Source organism: Branchiostoma belcheri, unplaced genomic scaffold (genome assembly GCF_001625305.1).
Source record: "Branchiostoma belcheri isolate BF01 breed outbred unplaced genomic scaffold, Haploidv18h27 scaffold45, whole genome shotgun sequence".
In the NCBI taxonomy this organism is placed as follows: Eukaryota; Metazoa; Chordata; class Leptocardii; order Amphioxiformes; family Branchiostomatidae; genus Branchiostoma; species Branchiostoma belcheri.
In genome coordinates, this window is record NW_017804076.1 from 2,058,732 (window position 1) to 2,076,551 (window position 17,820).

Here is a 17,820-nt window from a genome sequence, read left to right on the forward strand (position 1 = left end):
TTCGGAAATTTCCGTAAAAGACGTGATCGATAAATGAATTTAACTTAAAAATAAACTAAATAATGACAAAACAAAAGAAGATTCTTTTTAAATGATGATATCATAAATTCTACATCAAACAGTGCTCAAACTTTTTAGATTTTTGAAAAGAATCATTTTTTTCTGATTCCGAAGATTTCCGAGCAAAGACGAAGGGACGACGTCGACCGCGGGGCATTGTGGGATCGATTTTTTCGGCTTTGCACGATGGCTACTACAGGAGTAGCGCCGACCACTGTCGAAGGTAGGCTGAATTCTCGTAACTTTAAGTTTTGCGCCAAATATTTTCCTCAGGGAATGGTCTATAGAGTTTATAGATCATGCTGATGTGTGTTATGTGGCTCTATGTTGTTGAATATACTGTTTATAAGCGTTTGGTTTCTGGTCTCCCCGACACAGATTTTCCAAAATGGCGTCACAAAATTTTAGCGTAACGCATGCGTGTTTTTTTTGGAAGGAGAAATTTGCAGGAAATCAACGTAGTCTGAGTCTTAGATACGATATTTTGCCGGTACTTCCGTCCATCAATAATTAAGATGAAAATGTAAGTGTCTAGGAGGACCCATAGTCTACAGGAACGGTGGGGAAATTTGTCCACAAAAGGACTCTGGTTACGGAAAATCTTGTGCATGTTTTTGTTTCAATTTGATTATAAAGTGCCCAGACCGAAACGACCATCGCGGGTATAAAACTTGATCTGAAAGTTCTTGATGACTTATGCCAAACTAGTAATGCCAAGCAGATATGTCCAAGGTTCCTTCTTGCAATTGTAGCACATCGGCACAATGGACTGCACCAGCAAGGAATCCAGATTTTTCACGTTTTTTGTTGGCTTGCTTGTTGCAGACAATATCTAGTTCAAGGACATTTGAAAAGTATAGTCTTTTCATATAGTATGTCATCCTAAATGCACAATATCTTGTGCATTTACAGGTTTTGGGCAGGCACAGGACATTCTGCTAACACGGTTATACATGATGAGTACTAGTACTTCAAATGCCTCCAATTTGGGTGCCATGGGGAAAGAAATCCAATGTAACAAAAACAAATTATGTTTGGTACTGTAATGTCACATTGTGTATAAAATATTTTCGTTGTTACTCCGTGAAGGAGGTCAGGACCTCCGGACGGAGTGTTGTAATCGGCTGATTTTTCATGTTCGCAGTCAAAACACTGGGTTCTCTTTGTGTAATCGGCACGCAATTTTATACGCCGTCCCCGGGCATGCCCGTGTTGATGCACGAATGTGTATTTTTGCCGTTGCTGCTCTCGCGGTCAATGTAATATCGCAGACGCACCCCTACAATTACGAGGCGAATTGGAATGGTCCAGAAAAACGCGTTGTTTGGAATAGCAGTGGGGGGGGGTAAAAGTTCATGCAGATACGGGGTGGTTTTTATAAGTGGTTCGAGATGTTTTTGTCCATGGTTAAGAGATGCCAAGTTTTTTTGAAGATGTTCGCAGCCAAAACGCATTCTTCCGTACGTCGCATTTCTGTGTAATTTCGCATGTGGTGTTGCATTATGTCCAGGATGATGCACGTCTTTTTATTTTTACCGTAGCTGTTTTGATATTGGAGTAAATGGTTATTTTCGAAACATCCCCATTTCTTTGAAATGGTTTCGTCCGTTTATGCAACTGTTACTGCGCTAATGCCGACCAGTCGCGCTGTCCAGATACACCGCGAATGTGCGAGTGTTCCCTGTAGACAGTCCCGGGAGTCATTTTTTTCGCACATTCCAGGAGCCAAACCAAAATACGTTCATGAACCGAGTCCATAAAACCGAAACGTGAAAATCGGATGATCGGACCTGATGTATATTTCTCTTTCTATAGATTGTACACACAATACACACATCTTTAGATAATCTGGCCATGGCAGGTTAAAAAAAAAGTAACCCTGAATCATACTAGATTAGCGTAAATGCATGTTAATGCGTTCAAAACAAGAAAAGAAATTGTTTCCGGGTATTAATCTCTTGAATCACGGCGCTGAATATTGACGCAAAAATATTTCGGGCATCGCGCGCCCTTCCCGCGTCAGGTGTCGGCATCTCGCATCTCTGATTGGTTGTTGCGTCTTAAGATGACTGAGCCGACGCACGTTTAAACAATTTTTCTTTGTTCGATTTATCACACTTCACAGAGAATTGTCGCCAATGGCTACTTCTTTTTGTTGCAATATATAATACTTCACGGAGAATTGTCACCTATGGCTTCTTGTTGTTTTTTCATCTTGTAGAATTTGAAGAACAAATCAGACAGATCCAGGCCAAGAAGTCTGGTAACGTACGTGAAGAAGAACCACCGGAGAATGATCGCGTCGGCCTGACGTCACACGGTCACTTTGACCAGGAAATCTACGGCGGCACCAACAGCAAGTTCGAGGGATATGTCACCTCCATTCCTGCAAATGACATCCAGGTATGGGAGGTTTTATTTCAAGAACAAATTTAAATTTTCATCAGCTATTTACTATCAGCTAGTAGCAGCCTAGTGCCTGCATTGTAATCTTGTTGCAATCTTAATATTTAGTAAGTTTTCATGTTGTCTATATAAAGTAGAGTAGATTAGAGTCTTCAGTCGGGTAGGACTTACACTTATACTTTCTTGATTTCTTTCAGGATGATGATGAAGATGACTACACAGGCAGTGTGCTGGCCAAGAGGTCTACCTACACAGCACCAGCCGCTTTACTTAACGACATCCCACAGGCTGAACAGGTAAGACACTAGCTAAAATACTCATCTTTCACTGTCATTTACATGTCAAAATCCATCCTGTTTTATTGTTGTTAGATTTTGTAATGATAATTGTGTGGTCAGTGGCAAAATAAGGGACAAGTTGGCCCCCTTGTTACTTTCTTTGGTACTGCAGCAGAACTAATAGTTTTTCATGTGATGATTATTGAGGTTCACATTTCCTTCCCTTCACCAGAACTATGACCCGTTCGCTGAACACCGCGTCCGAACCATCGCAGAGCGGGAAGACGAGTACAGGGCCCGCCGCCGCAACCTCATCATTTCGCCCGAGCGATTCGACCCCTTCGCTGAAGGTAGAGTGTGGTCATCTTTATTCTCATGGCATTGAAAAGCTGCTATTACGTACAACATTACCTATGAACCAGTGGTGTGTGGGCATACACATGCCTGTTGCCAGTTATCTAAAATACCCTCCCCTTTAAAATTTTTTTTAAAAAGTTTAAAAGAGCATGTTTGAAACATGACTCCTTATGTATTTTCTCCATTCATATTAACACTATTTAATGATTGGCCAGGCAAGTGTGTGTTGCTAAGTACTGCTGTGAAAGTGGTGTGGAAGAAAGTCCTTGTTACATTGAGAAAGTTCCAGAAGCAGTCTCTCACTTGACGAGTGTTATGCCAACAGTAAATGACAGGTAGGTCCTGTTATATTCTCAGATATGTCCCAGCTGTGCTACCCAGGTTTATGGTTTATGATCCATCTTTCAATCTGGATCTGGAAATAGATATTATTACTTCTTCACATACATTATCTCTTTGGAAAAAAAATCTAACGTGGTAAGATATGTGTCACATTGGTGAGTGTATACAATGAAATGTTGTTTCCCATGAATAAGAGAACTTAAACAATGAAATCCCTTCTTTTACAAGAAATTTAAATGAACTGTTCATCCATTTCTAGACAATGTACAGAAATAAACCAATTATTTACTGTTGATGATACTGTAAGCCTGGGTAAGTACAGCTTGGGACAGTCTCAGATTTTCTGATATATCTTTAACTTCCAATAGTCTGTTGTGTCTTCTAGTGAATCTATACTGCATGGAGCGAGTCTCTTTTGCGTGAAAGATTTTGTTGTGAACCGCACACCAAATGTTTTCTCTCTGTCATGTGGCACTGATGCTAAGAAGGCGGCCAAACTTTCTTAGCATCATGTCGGTACTTCTCAAGCATCCATGTTATACATGAGTATCAATAAGAAACTTGCAAAGAACACATACTAACGTACCTTCCAATTTTCTTCCAACAGCATCCTTCCTCTGAGAAAACAACGGTTAGCACACAGGACATGGTGCAGGGTTGCTTGAAAAGAAACTATTGGCCAAACAAAAACTGTTAGCTCTTGTCCATAGCTTGTTCAGACTGTAAACTAATGTATTGGCTATATGAGTAGGAACCACAGAAACAACTTTGCCTGAAGTAGTCACAGTATCATTCAAAAAGCTTTTGAAAAAAATACTCTTAACAGCAATTTGTCAAGAAAACAGCCAACCTTTTACTTTAGAAAGCACGTCAGAACTGTATGTACCAGCTGTAACCAAACGCATGCCGAAGGAGTCAGAAAAATAACATCGTAAGCTTCTGGCTTTTAAATGTGATTGGTGTTGTCCAAATTTGCTCTGTCTCGAAGTGTAATTTGTAGATTCATTGTGATAGTTGGTAGGTCCTTGTTGTGGTCTATTAACTCCTTGAGGTAATATGTTTAGGCGGAAGCCTGCTCTTTGCAGATGCGGAAGAGTTGGTAGCGATGGTTTGAGGCCGTTGGCAGGACACAGTAGGTATATAAACCGCCACCGCCATCTACACATCCGCACTTCTACTGTTCCTGTGGATGCTGCACCATCCCATAAAGATGGCTGCCTTTGTGTTCTTTCCTTGTGTATTCATGAGATTTGATGCCAAGTGTCGTTCATGTATTTAGACGGAATTTGGAACCGTTGCCCCCAAACTGGTGAAAGAAAACAGTATTTACCGAAATTTCTCAACAAGTTCTTATGTCCAAAGCAATGTTTGTGAAGAAAAAGTCTTTAATAAGATTTTGTTGAACATTCTTACACCTTTGGGGGCATCTGTTCAGTATTATATTGTACCACTAGAATCATGAAGTCCTGTTCTTGCCATTTTGTATGCATAACTTGTACCTGCTGGCAACACAAAGGTTTCCCTGGATCTACAGCCCTACCAAGAACAGGGCATTACATTGCAACATGAATGTCTTCTTGTAGAGGTTGTAGACAGAGAAACCCACAGACCACATTCCATGCCTTCAAAACTCGAGACAAATCATAAGGCACACCTTGCCAACATTCTTTTTGATTTAAGAAAGGTCACAGGTCTAGTTGTGATGCTTGCAGGACTTTTATTTTGAAAATATAGCTGAATGCAAGTTCATATCATTATTATATTTAACTTTTTGTTGAACTTATGTAGAGTTGTATGTGAGTATGCTCTCTGAGATGACCACCCAGAATTCATTTTTTCCATAAAATCTTTGGGTCTTAAAGAAAACTTTATTTTCAAGAAAACTGTCTAAGTGTAATGAGGATTATGTACTTCACTTGTGTCTCCAGTATTTTCTCTTGAAGAATGTGGAAGGCTGGGCGAAGTCTTAGAGAGTATGCTTTGTTGTTGCTTTGTCTCACTTTACTAACGCTTTTATCTTTTCTCTCCCATGACGTTTTCTTTGTTGCTGTGTAGGTGGCAAGACTCCCGACCCCACGGTGAGAACGTACCAGGATGTCATGCGGGAGGCCGCTCTCAAGAAAGATGAGGTTTGTAGTGTTACTTTCCATGATTACATTACAGTCAGCCTTACTCCAAGATTGGATATTAGTTTTGTGGATGTTTTAAAATTGTATTTCATGGCTTGACGCTTTAGCAGTGAATAAATCATGTAGTGTATCAGGGTTTGAAATACATTTTTTCTGCATACCTGCGTAACATTACTAACATCGAAGGAGCACCTGCACTACTCAAAATCTAAAAGTATGGATCATACTATGGCTGTTCAGACCACTGCCATTATTTCTTTTATGCGTCATATGTGGTAACAGTCAATGCAGTAACTAGAAATCCACATACACCTATACATAAACCTAGTACATGGACCAGTACAACATGGACCAGTACAGCACAGTTCTGATTTCAGCTGTACCAAGGTGCATATGCACCCAGTATTTCGAGCCCTTTGTATGCAATGTCCAGTTACAATGTAGACTATTCAAAATGTACAGAAACAATGAGTACTTTAATCTTGAAAGTGGAAGAAAATCTTTAACTGTGTGCTGTTGCTATGTTTGCAGCGTGCAGTGCGGGAGGAAATTCTACAGAAGCAGAAGACAGGAGATCTGCAAGTCAACAAAGTGGCAGAGGAGAAGCCCAAAGCCAGTAAGTTGTTGTAGATACAGTTACATACTTCTGTACAGTCGTACAATTTGTGTTGTACAGATTATCCTCTGTTCAGTGATTCATATCATAGTAAACAAAAAGGTCTTCTGTGTTTCAATACAAACTAACATTTATGTTAAGAGTTGTGAGTAATTTTAGAGATATTAATGAGTATGTTCATTTTAACCTACAGCTAAGAGGCGACGCTGGGACCAGACAGGTGATGAGACACCTTCTGCCACACCCAAGAAGAAGATGTCCAGTTGGGACCAAGCTGATGTACGTATCATAGCTTTGTCAGTCTTTTGAAATGTAGATTTTTATGCAGAATTTCCCATTTTTCATAGGATGTTTGGTCCACGTTGCATCAGAATTTTTGCCTTTCTGAACAACAGTTGAAAACTATACATGGAATGTCATCCTTAAATACCCAAATACGACCTTTAACAAGACTGTCTGCCAAAGTGCTATGCACAATACTTACAGGTTTTGTGCATGCGCAATAGAAACTGCCGATATGCTGCTTGAAGGTATTTTATTGTCACAAGTTCAGCTGAATGATGATTATGACATCTAAACATAATCATATTTTTTGTTGCTTTTTTCTAGACTCCGTCCCACACCCCAGCCCAGACCAGATGGGACGAAACCCCCGGTCGGCCCAAAGGTGGAGAGACACCAGGTGCCACACCTGGCCAGAGCACACGGAACTGGGCGGAGACACCTGCACATGCCACACCTGGAGCCACCACACCTGGCCGTACACCTGGCCACGACACACCGGGAGCTGGAGGGATGACGCCACGCGCCACACCCAGCGCTCGGAGAAACAGATGGGACGAAACCCCCAAGACTGAAAGAGGTGAGTGTGGAACAATTATTTGTGTAAACCTTACCTTAAACTAGCACTTATCATAACACTTTAAGGCCTGGGATCTTGGTAGCTTCCCACATTAGCCTTTGGACATGTTAGAAAACTTAATGCTTCTCATAGACTGTGAAGAGTTGTTAATTGTCCAGATAATGTTGCTTTTGATATTCATAACAGAACTGGGTGTTTCTTAGTAATGCATAATGTTATTATTCATGATATGACGGAAAGCCGCCAGATGGCTCATAACTGACTTTAACCTTTTCCCAAGACCAACCCACATACCAAATATCATCCAAAACCATCCAAACACGTAATAATATCAAGGATCCTGTTGTTCCTACATAACAGTTTATTTTTACCACACCAGAAACCCCTGGACATGGCAGTGGGTGGGCTGAGACTCCCCGTACCGACCGTGGAATGGGTGACGGGGTGATCTCGGAGACACCCACACCTGGTAACGCGAGCAAGCGGCGCTCCAGGTGGGACGAGACACCTGTGGGAACACCTGGGCCGGCCACGCCCATGCTGGGACAGGGCATCACCCCGACAGGACCAAAGGCCATGAACATGGCCACCCCAACTCCAGGTATGTAGTGATTCTACTTCTCAAACGAAAGCTAGTCTGTGTTGGTAAACTATTGGTAAAGTTAAACTTAATTCCAACACAAAGGGAATTCACCATAAATTTTGGTCAAACTCCTCAATTTTCATCAGATCCACTTGCTGACTTTCTGGAATTTGTAAGCATGATATGACATTTTTCTCTGAACAGATCTTATGGCATCTTAGCGGTGCATGTTTGTGGTTGTTAATGAATCCACTTGTAGGTTACACTCAAGTTATCACAACTTTTATGCCTCTAGTACCTTAACAAATGTGAATCTATTGAAATAAGGATGATAAATTATTTAATGGAGTAGTAAATATGATATTTTCCTGTGAACAGGTCACATCATGCAGATGACTCCAGAACAGATGCAGGCGTGGCGCTGGGAGCGGGAGATTGACGAGAGGAACAGGCCTCTGACAGACGAGGAACTTGACGCCATGTTGCCTGAGGGGTACAAGGTTAGTAAAACAGTCTTTCTCTCCACACAGTGTTATAAGTTTATGCTCACTCATTCCAACATTATACCCATCAGGACAATACTCATAAGCAAGTTTATTAAATGTAAAAGTTTACACTACAGTCAAGCCAGTACAAGTGACCACCTCTGCATAAGGACCACCTCTTAGTAACATCTTAGTGGTCTCTTAGATAATTTTTCACATGGAGACAAGCATTAAGAATCCTGTCTATTGTAATTTTGTCAACATCAGATATTATCAATCCCTGAGATGTCTTCTTGGGTAGTTTTTCTGTAGCATAAATAGAGGCAAACTGCATGGTATAAAGTCTCAAATAGCTAGTCTCAAATAATACACAAACGTAGACCAACAATTTATGCTGTAAGAATGCACCCTGCTACTTGTAATGTCTGCTCCTTGCTGTCTGACCCTTTACAAATGTGATGCCAGAAGCCTACTGTAGCAGGAAGAAGGTTAAACCTCACAGTGAAATGTTGTTTCCTTGCAGACCTTGGCTCCCCCAGCTGGCTACGTTCCCATCCGTACCCCGGCCAGGAAGCTGACAGCCACTCCCACACCCATGGGGGGTATGACAGGCTTCCATATCCAGGTGGAGGACAAGAGCCTGAAACAGCTGACAGATCAGCCTTCTGGGAACTTACCCTTCCTCAAACCAGGTAAGATTTTTGCCTCACAGATATCGGTATGCTTAGGGATAGGATTGATTCAACTTAGTACATTAAAAGGATTACTGGGAAATTCAGTTTTGCTACCCTGAAATTGCATTGGATGCCTTTGATCTTCTTAAGGTGGGATCTTGAAGAGAAAACTGTTTGTTCCTTCCAGATGATGTGCAGTACTTCGACAAGCTGTTGGTGGATGTTGACGAGTCCACCCTCAGTGCTGAGGAACAGAAAGAGAGGAAGATCATGAAGCTCCTCCTGAAGATCAAGAATGGCACTCCACCTATGAGGAAGGTAAGCAAAACAGTGTGTTTGTGTTATAGATCTACAGATTGACAGTTTTAACAAAAAGATCTGTTTCATATTAGGTATGCTCTCCCATGTTGACACTTTGGTCAGTTTGTGTTGCATAAGGCCACTAATGTAGTGGATGAAAACTAAAACATCTTATTTTGCCCATGTTTTGTCTGAGAATTCTCCATAAACATAAACATACATGTTCATTGATGTTTCTTGTTATTTTAGAAGAACATGTTAATTTGTTGAATTGTTCGGGTATAAGATCAGACCTGTACATGTACCTAACTGCTTACCTGTACATAAAGTTTGTTTAGGTAGACGGCTTTATTCAATTTGTCATTCTAATTGTTGAAAAAAACATTTGCAGGCTGCCCTGAGACAGATCACAGACAAGGCGCGTGAGTTTGGGGCCGGCCCGCTGTTTAACCAGATCCTGCCCCTGCTGATGTCTCCCACGCTGGAGGATCAGGAGCGCCATCTGCTGGTCAAGGTGATCGACCGCATCCTGTACAAGCTGGACGACCTGGTGCGACCCTACGTGCACAAGATCCTGGTGGTGATCGAGCCGCTGCTCATCGATGAGGACTACTACGCTCGTGTGGAGGGCAGGGAGATCATCTCCAACTTGGCGAAGGTCTGTTTAAAGTTAAAACTTTTGATCCAACAAATCTCTCACCTAGAACTTCGACCAGTCGCTCTGGTCTTCCTCAGTAGACTGACACAGTGAGACTTGTCACTGTGGCTTCTCTGAAGTGTGACATCTACACTGGGTCAAAGGTATCTGGTACATTTCTCTTAGTGTTTATCCCTCATGTAACTGACTGGTGAATTTTTGTTGTTTTTGTGATGTTGACAACTTGTAGAACAGAAAAAGATGGGTTTTTGTATCTTGTTGAAAAAAAAGCTGTAATAAAAATTTAATTTTTATAATTTCAGGCCGCCGGCCTGGCCACCATGATCTCCACCATGCGTCCCGACATTGACAACTTGGACGAGTACGTGCGTAACACCACAGCGCGTGCGTTTGCCGTGGTGGCATCTGCTCTGGGCATCCCGTCCCTCCTGCCCTTCCTGAAGGCCGTGTGCAGGAGTAAGAAGTCGTGGCAGGCTCGCCACACAGGTATTAAAATCGTGCAGCAGATCGCCATCCTCATGGGCTGTGCCATCCTACCTCACCTCAAGAACTTGGTGGAGATCATTGAACATGGTAGGTGCTTCTTATTTCAGCCATTGTTTCTGCTGCATAACGATAGAGAATCGGTAATTTACAAGAAAAAGAAAACAGTATAATACATACTGCGGAGTAGTGTTCACATTGAATATCGGGGCTTAGAATTCTTTATTTCTTCTGCAACAGACTCTTTATTCCTTTTGCTTGAAAGTTTTTTTTTGGGGGGGGGGAATCTCTCTTTTATGTCTGTGATGATGACAAAGTTATCCCTGTCAGAGACAAGGATGTCTCTGCTGAGAAAGCACGTCAGACTGAGACATTGATACAACAAGTAGCTATTCATATGAATTTGATAAGGTCCATCTTGTAGATTCATATTCAACCATACACTTGTCTTTTATACAATGTATCAGCAGACACTCCTATGGTACTTATGTCAAGCTTTTCAAAAATCTATGTAGATCTTTTTTACAAAACTGTCTATCTTTTCTCCAGGTCTGGTAGATGAGCAGCAGAAAGTACGTACCATCACTGCGTTGGCCTTGGCTGCCCTGGCTGAGGCTGCCACACCCTATGGCATTGAGTCGTTTGACAGTGTTCTCAAACCCCTCTGGAAGGGTATCCGCCAGCACAGAGGAAAGGTTAGGACCAATTTCTCTCTTAATAGTACTCCTATACTGTAATGGCATGTACTGTAAAGATATGATTACCTCCATGAAAAATGCAGGTATTATTTTTGGTATTCCTGTTTGTAGGTTGTAGTGCATATGGTTGGGTTCAGTCTGTCCCAGAGTGAGAAAATCACTTCTATATCTGGTAGCGATTACTGTTTTTACAGGTGTTTTTAATTACATGACCAAAAGTGTCGTTTGAGTAATTGAAGCATGAACTTGAAGGAAATTGTTTTGAGAACTGAAGCCGAAGAATCATATGAAAATTGTCTGTGATGATGACAAAGTTATCCCTGTCAGAGGCTAAGGTCTCTGCTGAGAAAGCACGTCAGACTGAGGCATTGTATCCTAGGCATAGAAAGTTTTCCTTGCTCTTCAATACCATGTGCTATATGTAGAAATGAATAGGAGTCTAACCCCAATGTGCTGTCCTGCACCACAGGGTCTAGCCGCCTTCCTGAAGGCCATTGGTTACCTGATCCCCCTCATGGACGCAGAGTACGCCAGCTACTACACCCGTGAAGTGATGCTCATCCTGATCCGAGAGTTCCAGTCTCCTGATGAGGAAATGAAGAAAATTGTGTTGAAAGTGAGTATCCTTCTACTTAAATCTTTACTCCTAGTTGCACATCCTGGTAAAAGGTAAGAAAGAGGGAGTAGGAGTACAGATAGCAAATCGAGTCATGGTCTTTACCCTTTCTCAAAAGTAGACGAAATATGTCTAAGCCATTTGGTACAAAATATTGTCTGTGATGATGACAAAGTTATCCCTGTCAGAGGCTAAAGTCTCTGCTGAGAAAGCACGTCAGACTGAGGCATTGTATCCTAGCAACAACAGGCTGCTATTGTGGCTCAATGGTTCATTATCATGTGCAATATATATAGAATCAGATATATTGAATGTGACTAATGAGATGACTAGTAAAATTATGAGATGACTATAATACTTGTCAAATTATTTGTGTATTCAAGTAAAAGTCACTAAACAGGAAGCAATATTTGATTCATTTGAATATTTCTATGTCCTGTACACATGTTCATGATAACAGTTATGGTAATATTTAAGGAAAGATCCACCTTTTCTGTGAGCAGGCTGTGTTGTGTTACAGGTAGTGAAGCAGTGCTGTGCTACAGATGGTGTGGAGCCCCAGTACATCCGGGAAGAGATCCTGCCGCCTTTCTTCAAACACTTCTGGCAGCACAGGATGGCCCTGGACAGGAGGAACTACAGACAGGTCAGCGGCTCTTCCTTGGTTCTTTAGCTTTCTCATGATGTGCTTTTCAAACATAGAGAGAATGATTAACCAAAGATTTCCTATATAAAAAAAACAATTGCAAAAAGTGAATCCCTACCTACCGAGCCATTTTTTCAGGACTGTAATAGTAAACACAACATTACTTTTCCCAGGTCTAACATGGTTCTGTTTCACTACATTTTATTGAATCTAAGAAGTAAAGAGATTTATTTTCCTACCTGACAGCTTGTAGACACGACAGTGGAGATCGCCAACAAGGTTGGTGCAGCGGAGATCATCAGTCGCATCGTGGATGACCTGAAGGACGAGGCTGAGCAGTACAGGAAGATGGTGATGGAGACCATCGAGAAGATCATGGCCAACCTGGGGGCAGCCGACATCGACTCCCGCTTGGAGGAACAGCTCATCGACGGCATCCTGTACGCCTTCCAGGAACAGACTACAGAGGTGGGCTTGTGTCCTATTCAAGCTCTTAAAGGCACCCTCTTTCGAGCCAGCAAAACCAAAAAATATTCTGGATGAGGAAATCTGTCTGGTAGTGACATATACTGCCATTTTTTTTACCACATTTTTGCCATGATTTCATACTGTACAATAATCTCAAAGCAAGCTACCCAAGGAGTCCCTTTATTTTTTGGTACCAACAATAAATAGCTAGAGCCAGCCTTATATCACAAAACACACAAATCTACCATCTTAAAGTGGACACACAATGGCTAGGTGGTCTCTATGCAGAGGTGGTCACTGTTACAAGTATGACAAACAAGGTTAACAAACCCTGTAAAGATACCTCTCATCTAGTTCCTGTGGGTTTCAATTGTGTTTATTTTTGTTGGGTTTCTGAAATGTAGGCAAATACAGGTTCCTAAATTAGATGTGTCTCTCTCACATAGGATGTTGTGATGCTGAATGGTTTCGGCACCATTGTGAATGCCCTGGCCAAGCGTGTGAAGCCCTACCTGCCCCAGATCTGTGGTACCATCCTGTGGCGTCTGAACAACAAGGCAGCCAAGGTCCGTCAGCAAGCCGCTGACCTCATCTCTCGCATCGCCGTGGTGATGAAGACCTGTCAGGAGGTGGGTCAAACCACTGTTCTTTGTTTCTTCATTCAGTAAAAAAAAAACGAGTAAACAGTAAAAAGTGTCAGTCTACCTGTTGCATATAAGCATTGCTTTTTCAGAGGTATGTCAACATGATTTTAAATTGTTCAAGGGCTGAGAAGAAATTGAATGCCACACTACTGAACAAAAATCTAAGCATGAAACCATTTTTATGTCTGTGATGATGACAAAGTTATCCCTGTCAGAGGCTAAGGTCTCTGCTGAGAAAGCACGTCAGACTGAGGCATGGTATCCTAGCAACAGAAAGCTCTCCTGGCTGCCATATCTCTTAAGTCTTATGTGGTATGTGCAGCACTGTCTTTTATCTTTAAGTAAATGGCATCCTAAAGTGTATCTGCTTATTGGGAAAATATATGAACTTTAAGAGATCAGTTTTTGTTCTACCTAAGTATTTGTTCTACCTAAGTAGTATGTTAAAGTATTCATGTTTTCTTTGACAGGAAAAACTGATGGGCCATTTGGGAGTGGTACTTTATGAGTACCTGGGAGAAGAGTACCCAGAGGTTCTGGGTTCAATTCTCGGTGCCCTGAAGGCCATTGTCAACGTCATCGGCATGCAGAAAATGACTCCCCCCATCAAGGACCTGCTGCCACGCCTGACACCCATCCTGAAGAACCGTCACGAGAAAGTGCAGGAGAACTGCATCGACCTGGTGGGAAGAATTGCAGACAGGTCAGTAGTTCTTGTCCTATATGTGGTGGTTAGTATATTAGTTAAACCCAATAGCAAGGCTATACGGTTTAGCTAATTCACTAGGTCGTTTGCCTATGATGATGACAAAGTTATCCCTGTCAGAGACAAGGACGTCTCTGCTGAGAAAGCACGTCAGACTGAGGTTTTCATTGTTGTATAGAAGGAACTATATTCTGTCCCTATTGAGAAAAAGGTTCATCATTTAGTTTCAGCATACTTTTACCAAATGCCTTTCATAAAATGCTTCAAATGATGTCGGCATTTAAAGATGTTAAAGGTGTCTTGTCAAGAATAGGTATGAGCTTTTCTGTGAAGTTCTTCCGTTCTTTTACAGAGGTTCAGAGTTTGTGTCTGCTCGTGAGTGGATGAGGATTTGCTTTGAACTGCTGGAGTTGCTGAAAGCCCACAAGAAAGCCATCAGGAGAGCAACTGTCAACACATTTGGCTACATCGCCAAGGCTATCGGGTGAGTTAAGTTTGTTAACTTATGCCTTCCTAATTGGTTTATGGAATAGATAGAATTAAGTGTTAAAATAGAAATCATCTATTTCTGTTGCATTCATCTCTATGATCCAACCAGATGTCCTATTGTCTGTGAGGACAGATGAAATGCTAGATGAAGTGGAGCACTCAGAACCATTGTCAGGCTTTTCTCAGTGGGCTTGCCACACTGATGTGGGTGTCACAAACCAACAGATTTATAACATGATTCTGCTTCAGACCTTTGTTTAATCTTTAAAAAACGTATAGGAATAACTCCTAGAAATAATCATAGAAATGACTGTTCGTGCGCATGATGATGCCTAAGACTTTATGTAGCCTGTTCTTAGTTACTTACTCAAAATATAAGAAGTGAAAAGATATAAGGTGTGAAGGTGCTGACTGTCTTTTCTCCTCCCCCAGCCCTCACGATGTGCTGGCCACACTTCTCAACAACCTGAAGGTCCAGGAGCGACAGAACCGCGTCTGCACGACAGTTGCCATAGCAATCGTGGCAGAGACGTGCTCCCCCTTCACAGTCCTCCCGGCGCTGATGAACGAGTACCGAGTCCCCGAGCTGAACGTGCAGAACGGCGTGCTGAAGTCGCTGTCCTTCCTGTTTGAGTACATCGGTGAGATGGGAAAGGACTACATCTACGCCGTGACTCCGTTGTTAGAGGATGCCCTCATGGACAGGTGAGCGCACATCTTCTGACTGTGACTAAAGATGGTTATAGTTCCATATCATTTGTCTTCACATAATGGCGTTTGGTAGAATAGATAGCATTAGCTGTAACCAGATTCCCGTATCAGTTAGAAAACCTTGCATAGCTGTAAAAAAAATGCCTCCACAAGGCCTTCCTATGATGTAGATTGTAGATTTCAGCCAAAAAGGAAGTGATTGGCCAGTAGGGTACGGTAGCCGAACTCCCCTGGCCAATTAGTTTCTCTAACTCCTGTTTATTCATTGTCCCTTCTATCTGTCTTCCTCACAGAGACCTGGTTCACAGACAAACGGCTTGCTCAGCCATCAAGCACATGTCCCTGGGTGTGTACGGGTTCGGCTGCGAAGATGCGCTGGTCCACCTGGCCAACTACGTGTGGCCAAACATCTTCGAAACATCGCCTCACGTCATCCAGGCTGTCATGGACGCACTGGAGGGGCTGAGAGTAGCACTGGGGCCGGGGAAACTCTTACAGTACTGTCTGCAGGTCAGATGTGCTTCTTTTTTTGTACAGTTTTTTTATTAGATTTATCAGTTTATTAGCTTTATGGTTTGCTCTTCAAGTGTTCTATGAAAATAAGTCAATGGAAAAAAGAGTAAAAGAGAATTCCTCTCAGTTTATAGCTGCAATTTTTTATTATACTTCCTTTCCTTGAGTACGAAAGTCATATTCTACCATATTTTACCATATCCCTGCTGCCTAACGCCATAATAAATACAAAATCTGTGCCAAACAGTTACCTTAGTAGGTAGGTTAAAGTGTATGCAGTAGTAACAATGTACAAGAACATTTAGCTTCAGATTACAGAAAACTTTTTTTACCTCCACAGGGCTTGTTCCATCCTGCGAGGAAGGTGCGCGACACGTACTGGAGAATCTACAACAACTTGTACATCGGCGGCCAGGACGCGCTCGTGGCAGCCTATCCCAAGGTCTCAGACGACGACAAGAACACATACACCCGTCACGAGCTCACATACTTCCTCTAGTAGTTTCCCAAAAACGGCATCAGGATATTTCACACTTTCAAGTTCACTGTCCAGAAATTGTATCACTTTAGTCATCTAGCTGGCCGCTCATCTAGTATTCTCAACAAAGATAAATGCTAACATAAAACACTCTATGAGTGTCTTGTACCACATAAATGCTGGTACATAGGAAGATATACGAGTGATAAATGTTAGCCCATCCCAAAGCTCCAGTCTAGTTACAGCCTGTTAGGCCTTATTTTCCGGTCATACCATCTAAGGATATAAAGATACACCTAAGATATTATTTAGTTCGTGTTACTGTAAGTGTTACTGCCAAAATTGATAGTTACATGAATTGTCACCAGCTTTAAGCTTAGCCCAGACTTTCTTTGTGCTTGAAAAAAAAAGAATCCTTGAAACAGCATCCGAGATGCTCATGCTGTTTAATGTACATTACAGGACATTTGGTAAGTAGGAAATTTTATCTGTAATTTTCAGTAGGATAGCTTTAGACAATGGGTCGTATTTAAAAATGATGGATGACACATAAAACAGCAAAGCATCTGTGGAAGTGTTAGTTTACATTGTATGTTATCTTCTAAACAGATTGCTGGTTCCTAAAAAGCTGAGAAAATTAAACGTTTTGAACTGTTCTGGCATTTTTTTTCTCACTTTAGAGAAACAATTGTGGATACAAATGGATGATGTTTTATCCAGCAAAGACCAGCTGTTGCTTTGGAGGTTGCAAAAAAAATGTTACATTTTGAACTAATCATGAACAGGACTTTTGCTAGCCGTTCTATGTATGTCGACATAGCTTGCATACCTTTTGTATATATAAACACCCAAATCCCCAGTATGTAGTACAGAAATGTGTTTGTAACAGAAGACATTTGTCCCAACTGATTAGAACTTCTTTTTCAAAACCTATGGTTTTGCAGATCTCAATATGCTGTCTTTCAATTCGGGGAAGCTGACACCCAAAAAAGACTTCCAATGTGACTTTTGTAGGAAATTGTACTCGGATCTGGTCTAACATTAACAGTTATAAACCTAACCCAGAGGAATCTGTGTATTGTGGCGTCACATACATGACTTTGTTATTACAAGACAGTTGAAATATTATAATGGGGCATTGGGTCAAAGCTCTCTTCTGTACAAAATAAATGTTGAAGTCTGCATTTCTTTTGTCATCATTTTGTGTTCACTTTTTATCACTTAAGTTGTGGTCTTAGAAAACTTATTCTCAGATCAAATGCAAACATGATGAAAGGGAGAATTCTAGAAAAATGAACTAATTTTTTTCTCCTAGATTTAGATCAATTGTCCACAACATCGTATGTGTGTGTTACAAATCTGTCGTAAACAAAAGTTTTAACATTCTCATTCATTAGTAAGGTGGAATAATCAACAGTGTAGGACAAAAGCAGTTTTTAGGAGTAACCTGGGTGCCAGACTTTCCAGGACCCACACTAAACGACCTGAGCCACTAGCCCCCATGCTGTCAAACTCAGAGCCTACGTGCTGTGGGCCTGGCATCCAGGTTACAACTTTGCCCTTTAAGTAATCAGTAACATCGCCCAAGGCTTCTTGTCAAGGTTGAAGACTTCATTCA

At 41.6% G+C, this 17,820-nt stretch overlaps 1 protein-coding gene across 3 annotated transcripts; it reads left to right on the forward strand.

Annotated features, from left to right (window-relative positions):
* The first annotated feature begins 183 nt into the window (after nucleotides 1-183).
* Nucleotides 184-17,386, forward strand: LOC109478762 (splicing factor 3B subunit 1). 3 transcript variants are annotated; one of them, XM_019780516.1, is made up of 24 exons: nucleotides 184-283; nucleotides 2,282-2,463; nucleotides 2,664-2,762; nucleotides 2,977-3,094; nucleotides 5,499-5,572; nucleotides 6,104-6,188; nucleotides 6,382-6,467; nucleotides 6,798-7,050; nucleotides 7,430-7,651; nucleotides 8,012-8,133; nucleotides 8,642-8,810; nucleotides 8,980-9,110; nucleotides 9,484-9,750; nucleotides 10,053-10,323; nucleotides 10,783-10,928; nucleotides 11,401-11,547; nucleotides 12,068-12,193; nucleotides 12,440-12,661; nucleotides 13,108-13,290; nucleotides 13,776-14,008; nucleotides 14,364-14,495; nucleotides 14,933-15,205; nucleotides 15,505-15,721; nucleotides 16,065-17,386. In XM_019780516.1, exons 1-24 carry the CDS (start codon nucleotides 247-249, stop codon nucleotides 16,221-16,223), a joined length of 3,954 nt encoding a protein of 1,317 aa, XP_019636075.1. In that variant the 5' UTR covers nucleotides 184-246; the 3' UTR covers nucleotides 16,224-17,386. The 3 variants fall into 3 exon arrangements, with proteins under 3 accessions (XP_019636075.1, XP_019636076.1, XP_019636077.1); XM_019780517.1 differs by lacking the exons at nucleotides 184-283; nucleotides 2,282-2,463; nucleotides 2,664-2,762; nucleotides 2,977-3,094 and adding an exon at nucleotides 3,211-4,575; XM_019780518.1 differs by lacking the exons at nucleotides 184-283; nucleotides 2,282-2,463; nucleotides 2,664-2,762; nucleotides 2,977-3,094 and adding an exon at nucleotides 3,212-4,579.
* Nucleotides 17,387-17,820: the final 434 nt, after the last annotated feature.

Coding starts and splice junctions, on each gene's coding strand:
- LOC109478762 (XM_019780516.1), top strand. CDS start 247: ATGGCTACTACAGGAGTAGCGCCGACCACTGTCGAAG. Junction 7,652..8,011: donor CATGGCCACCCCAACTCCAG/GTATGTAGTGAT, acceptor TCCTGTGAACAG/GTCACATCATGCAGATGACT. Junction 12,194..12,439: donor ACAGGAGGAACTACAGACAG/GTCAGCGGCTCT, acceptor CCTACCTGACAG/CTTGTAGACACGACAGTGGA.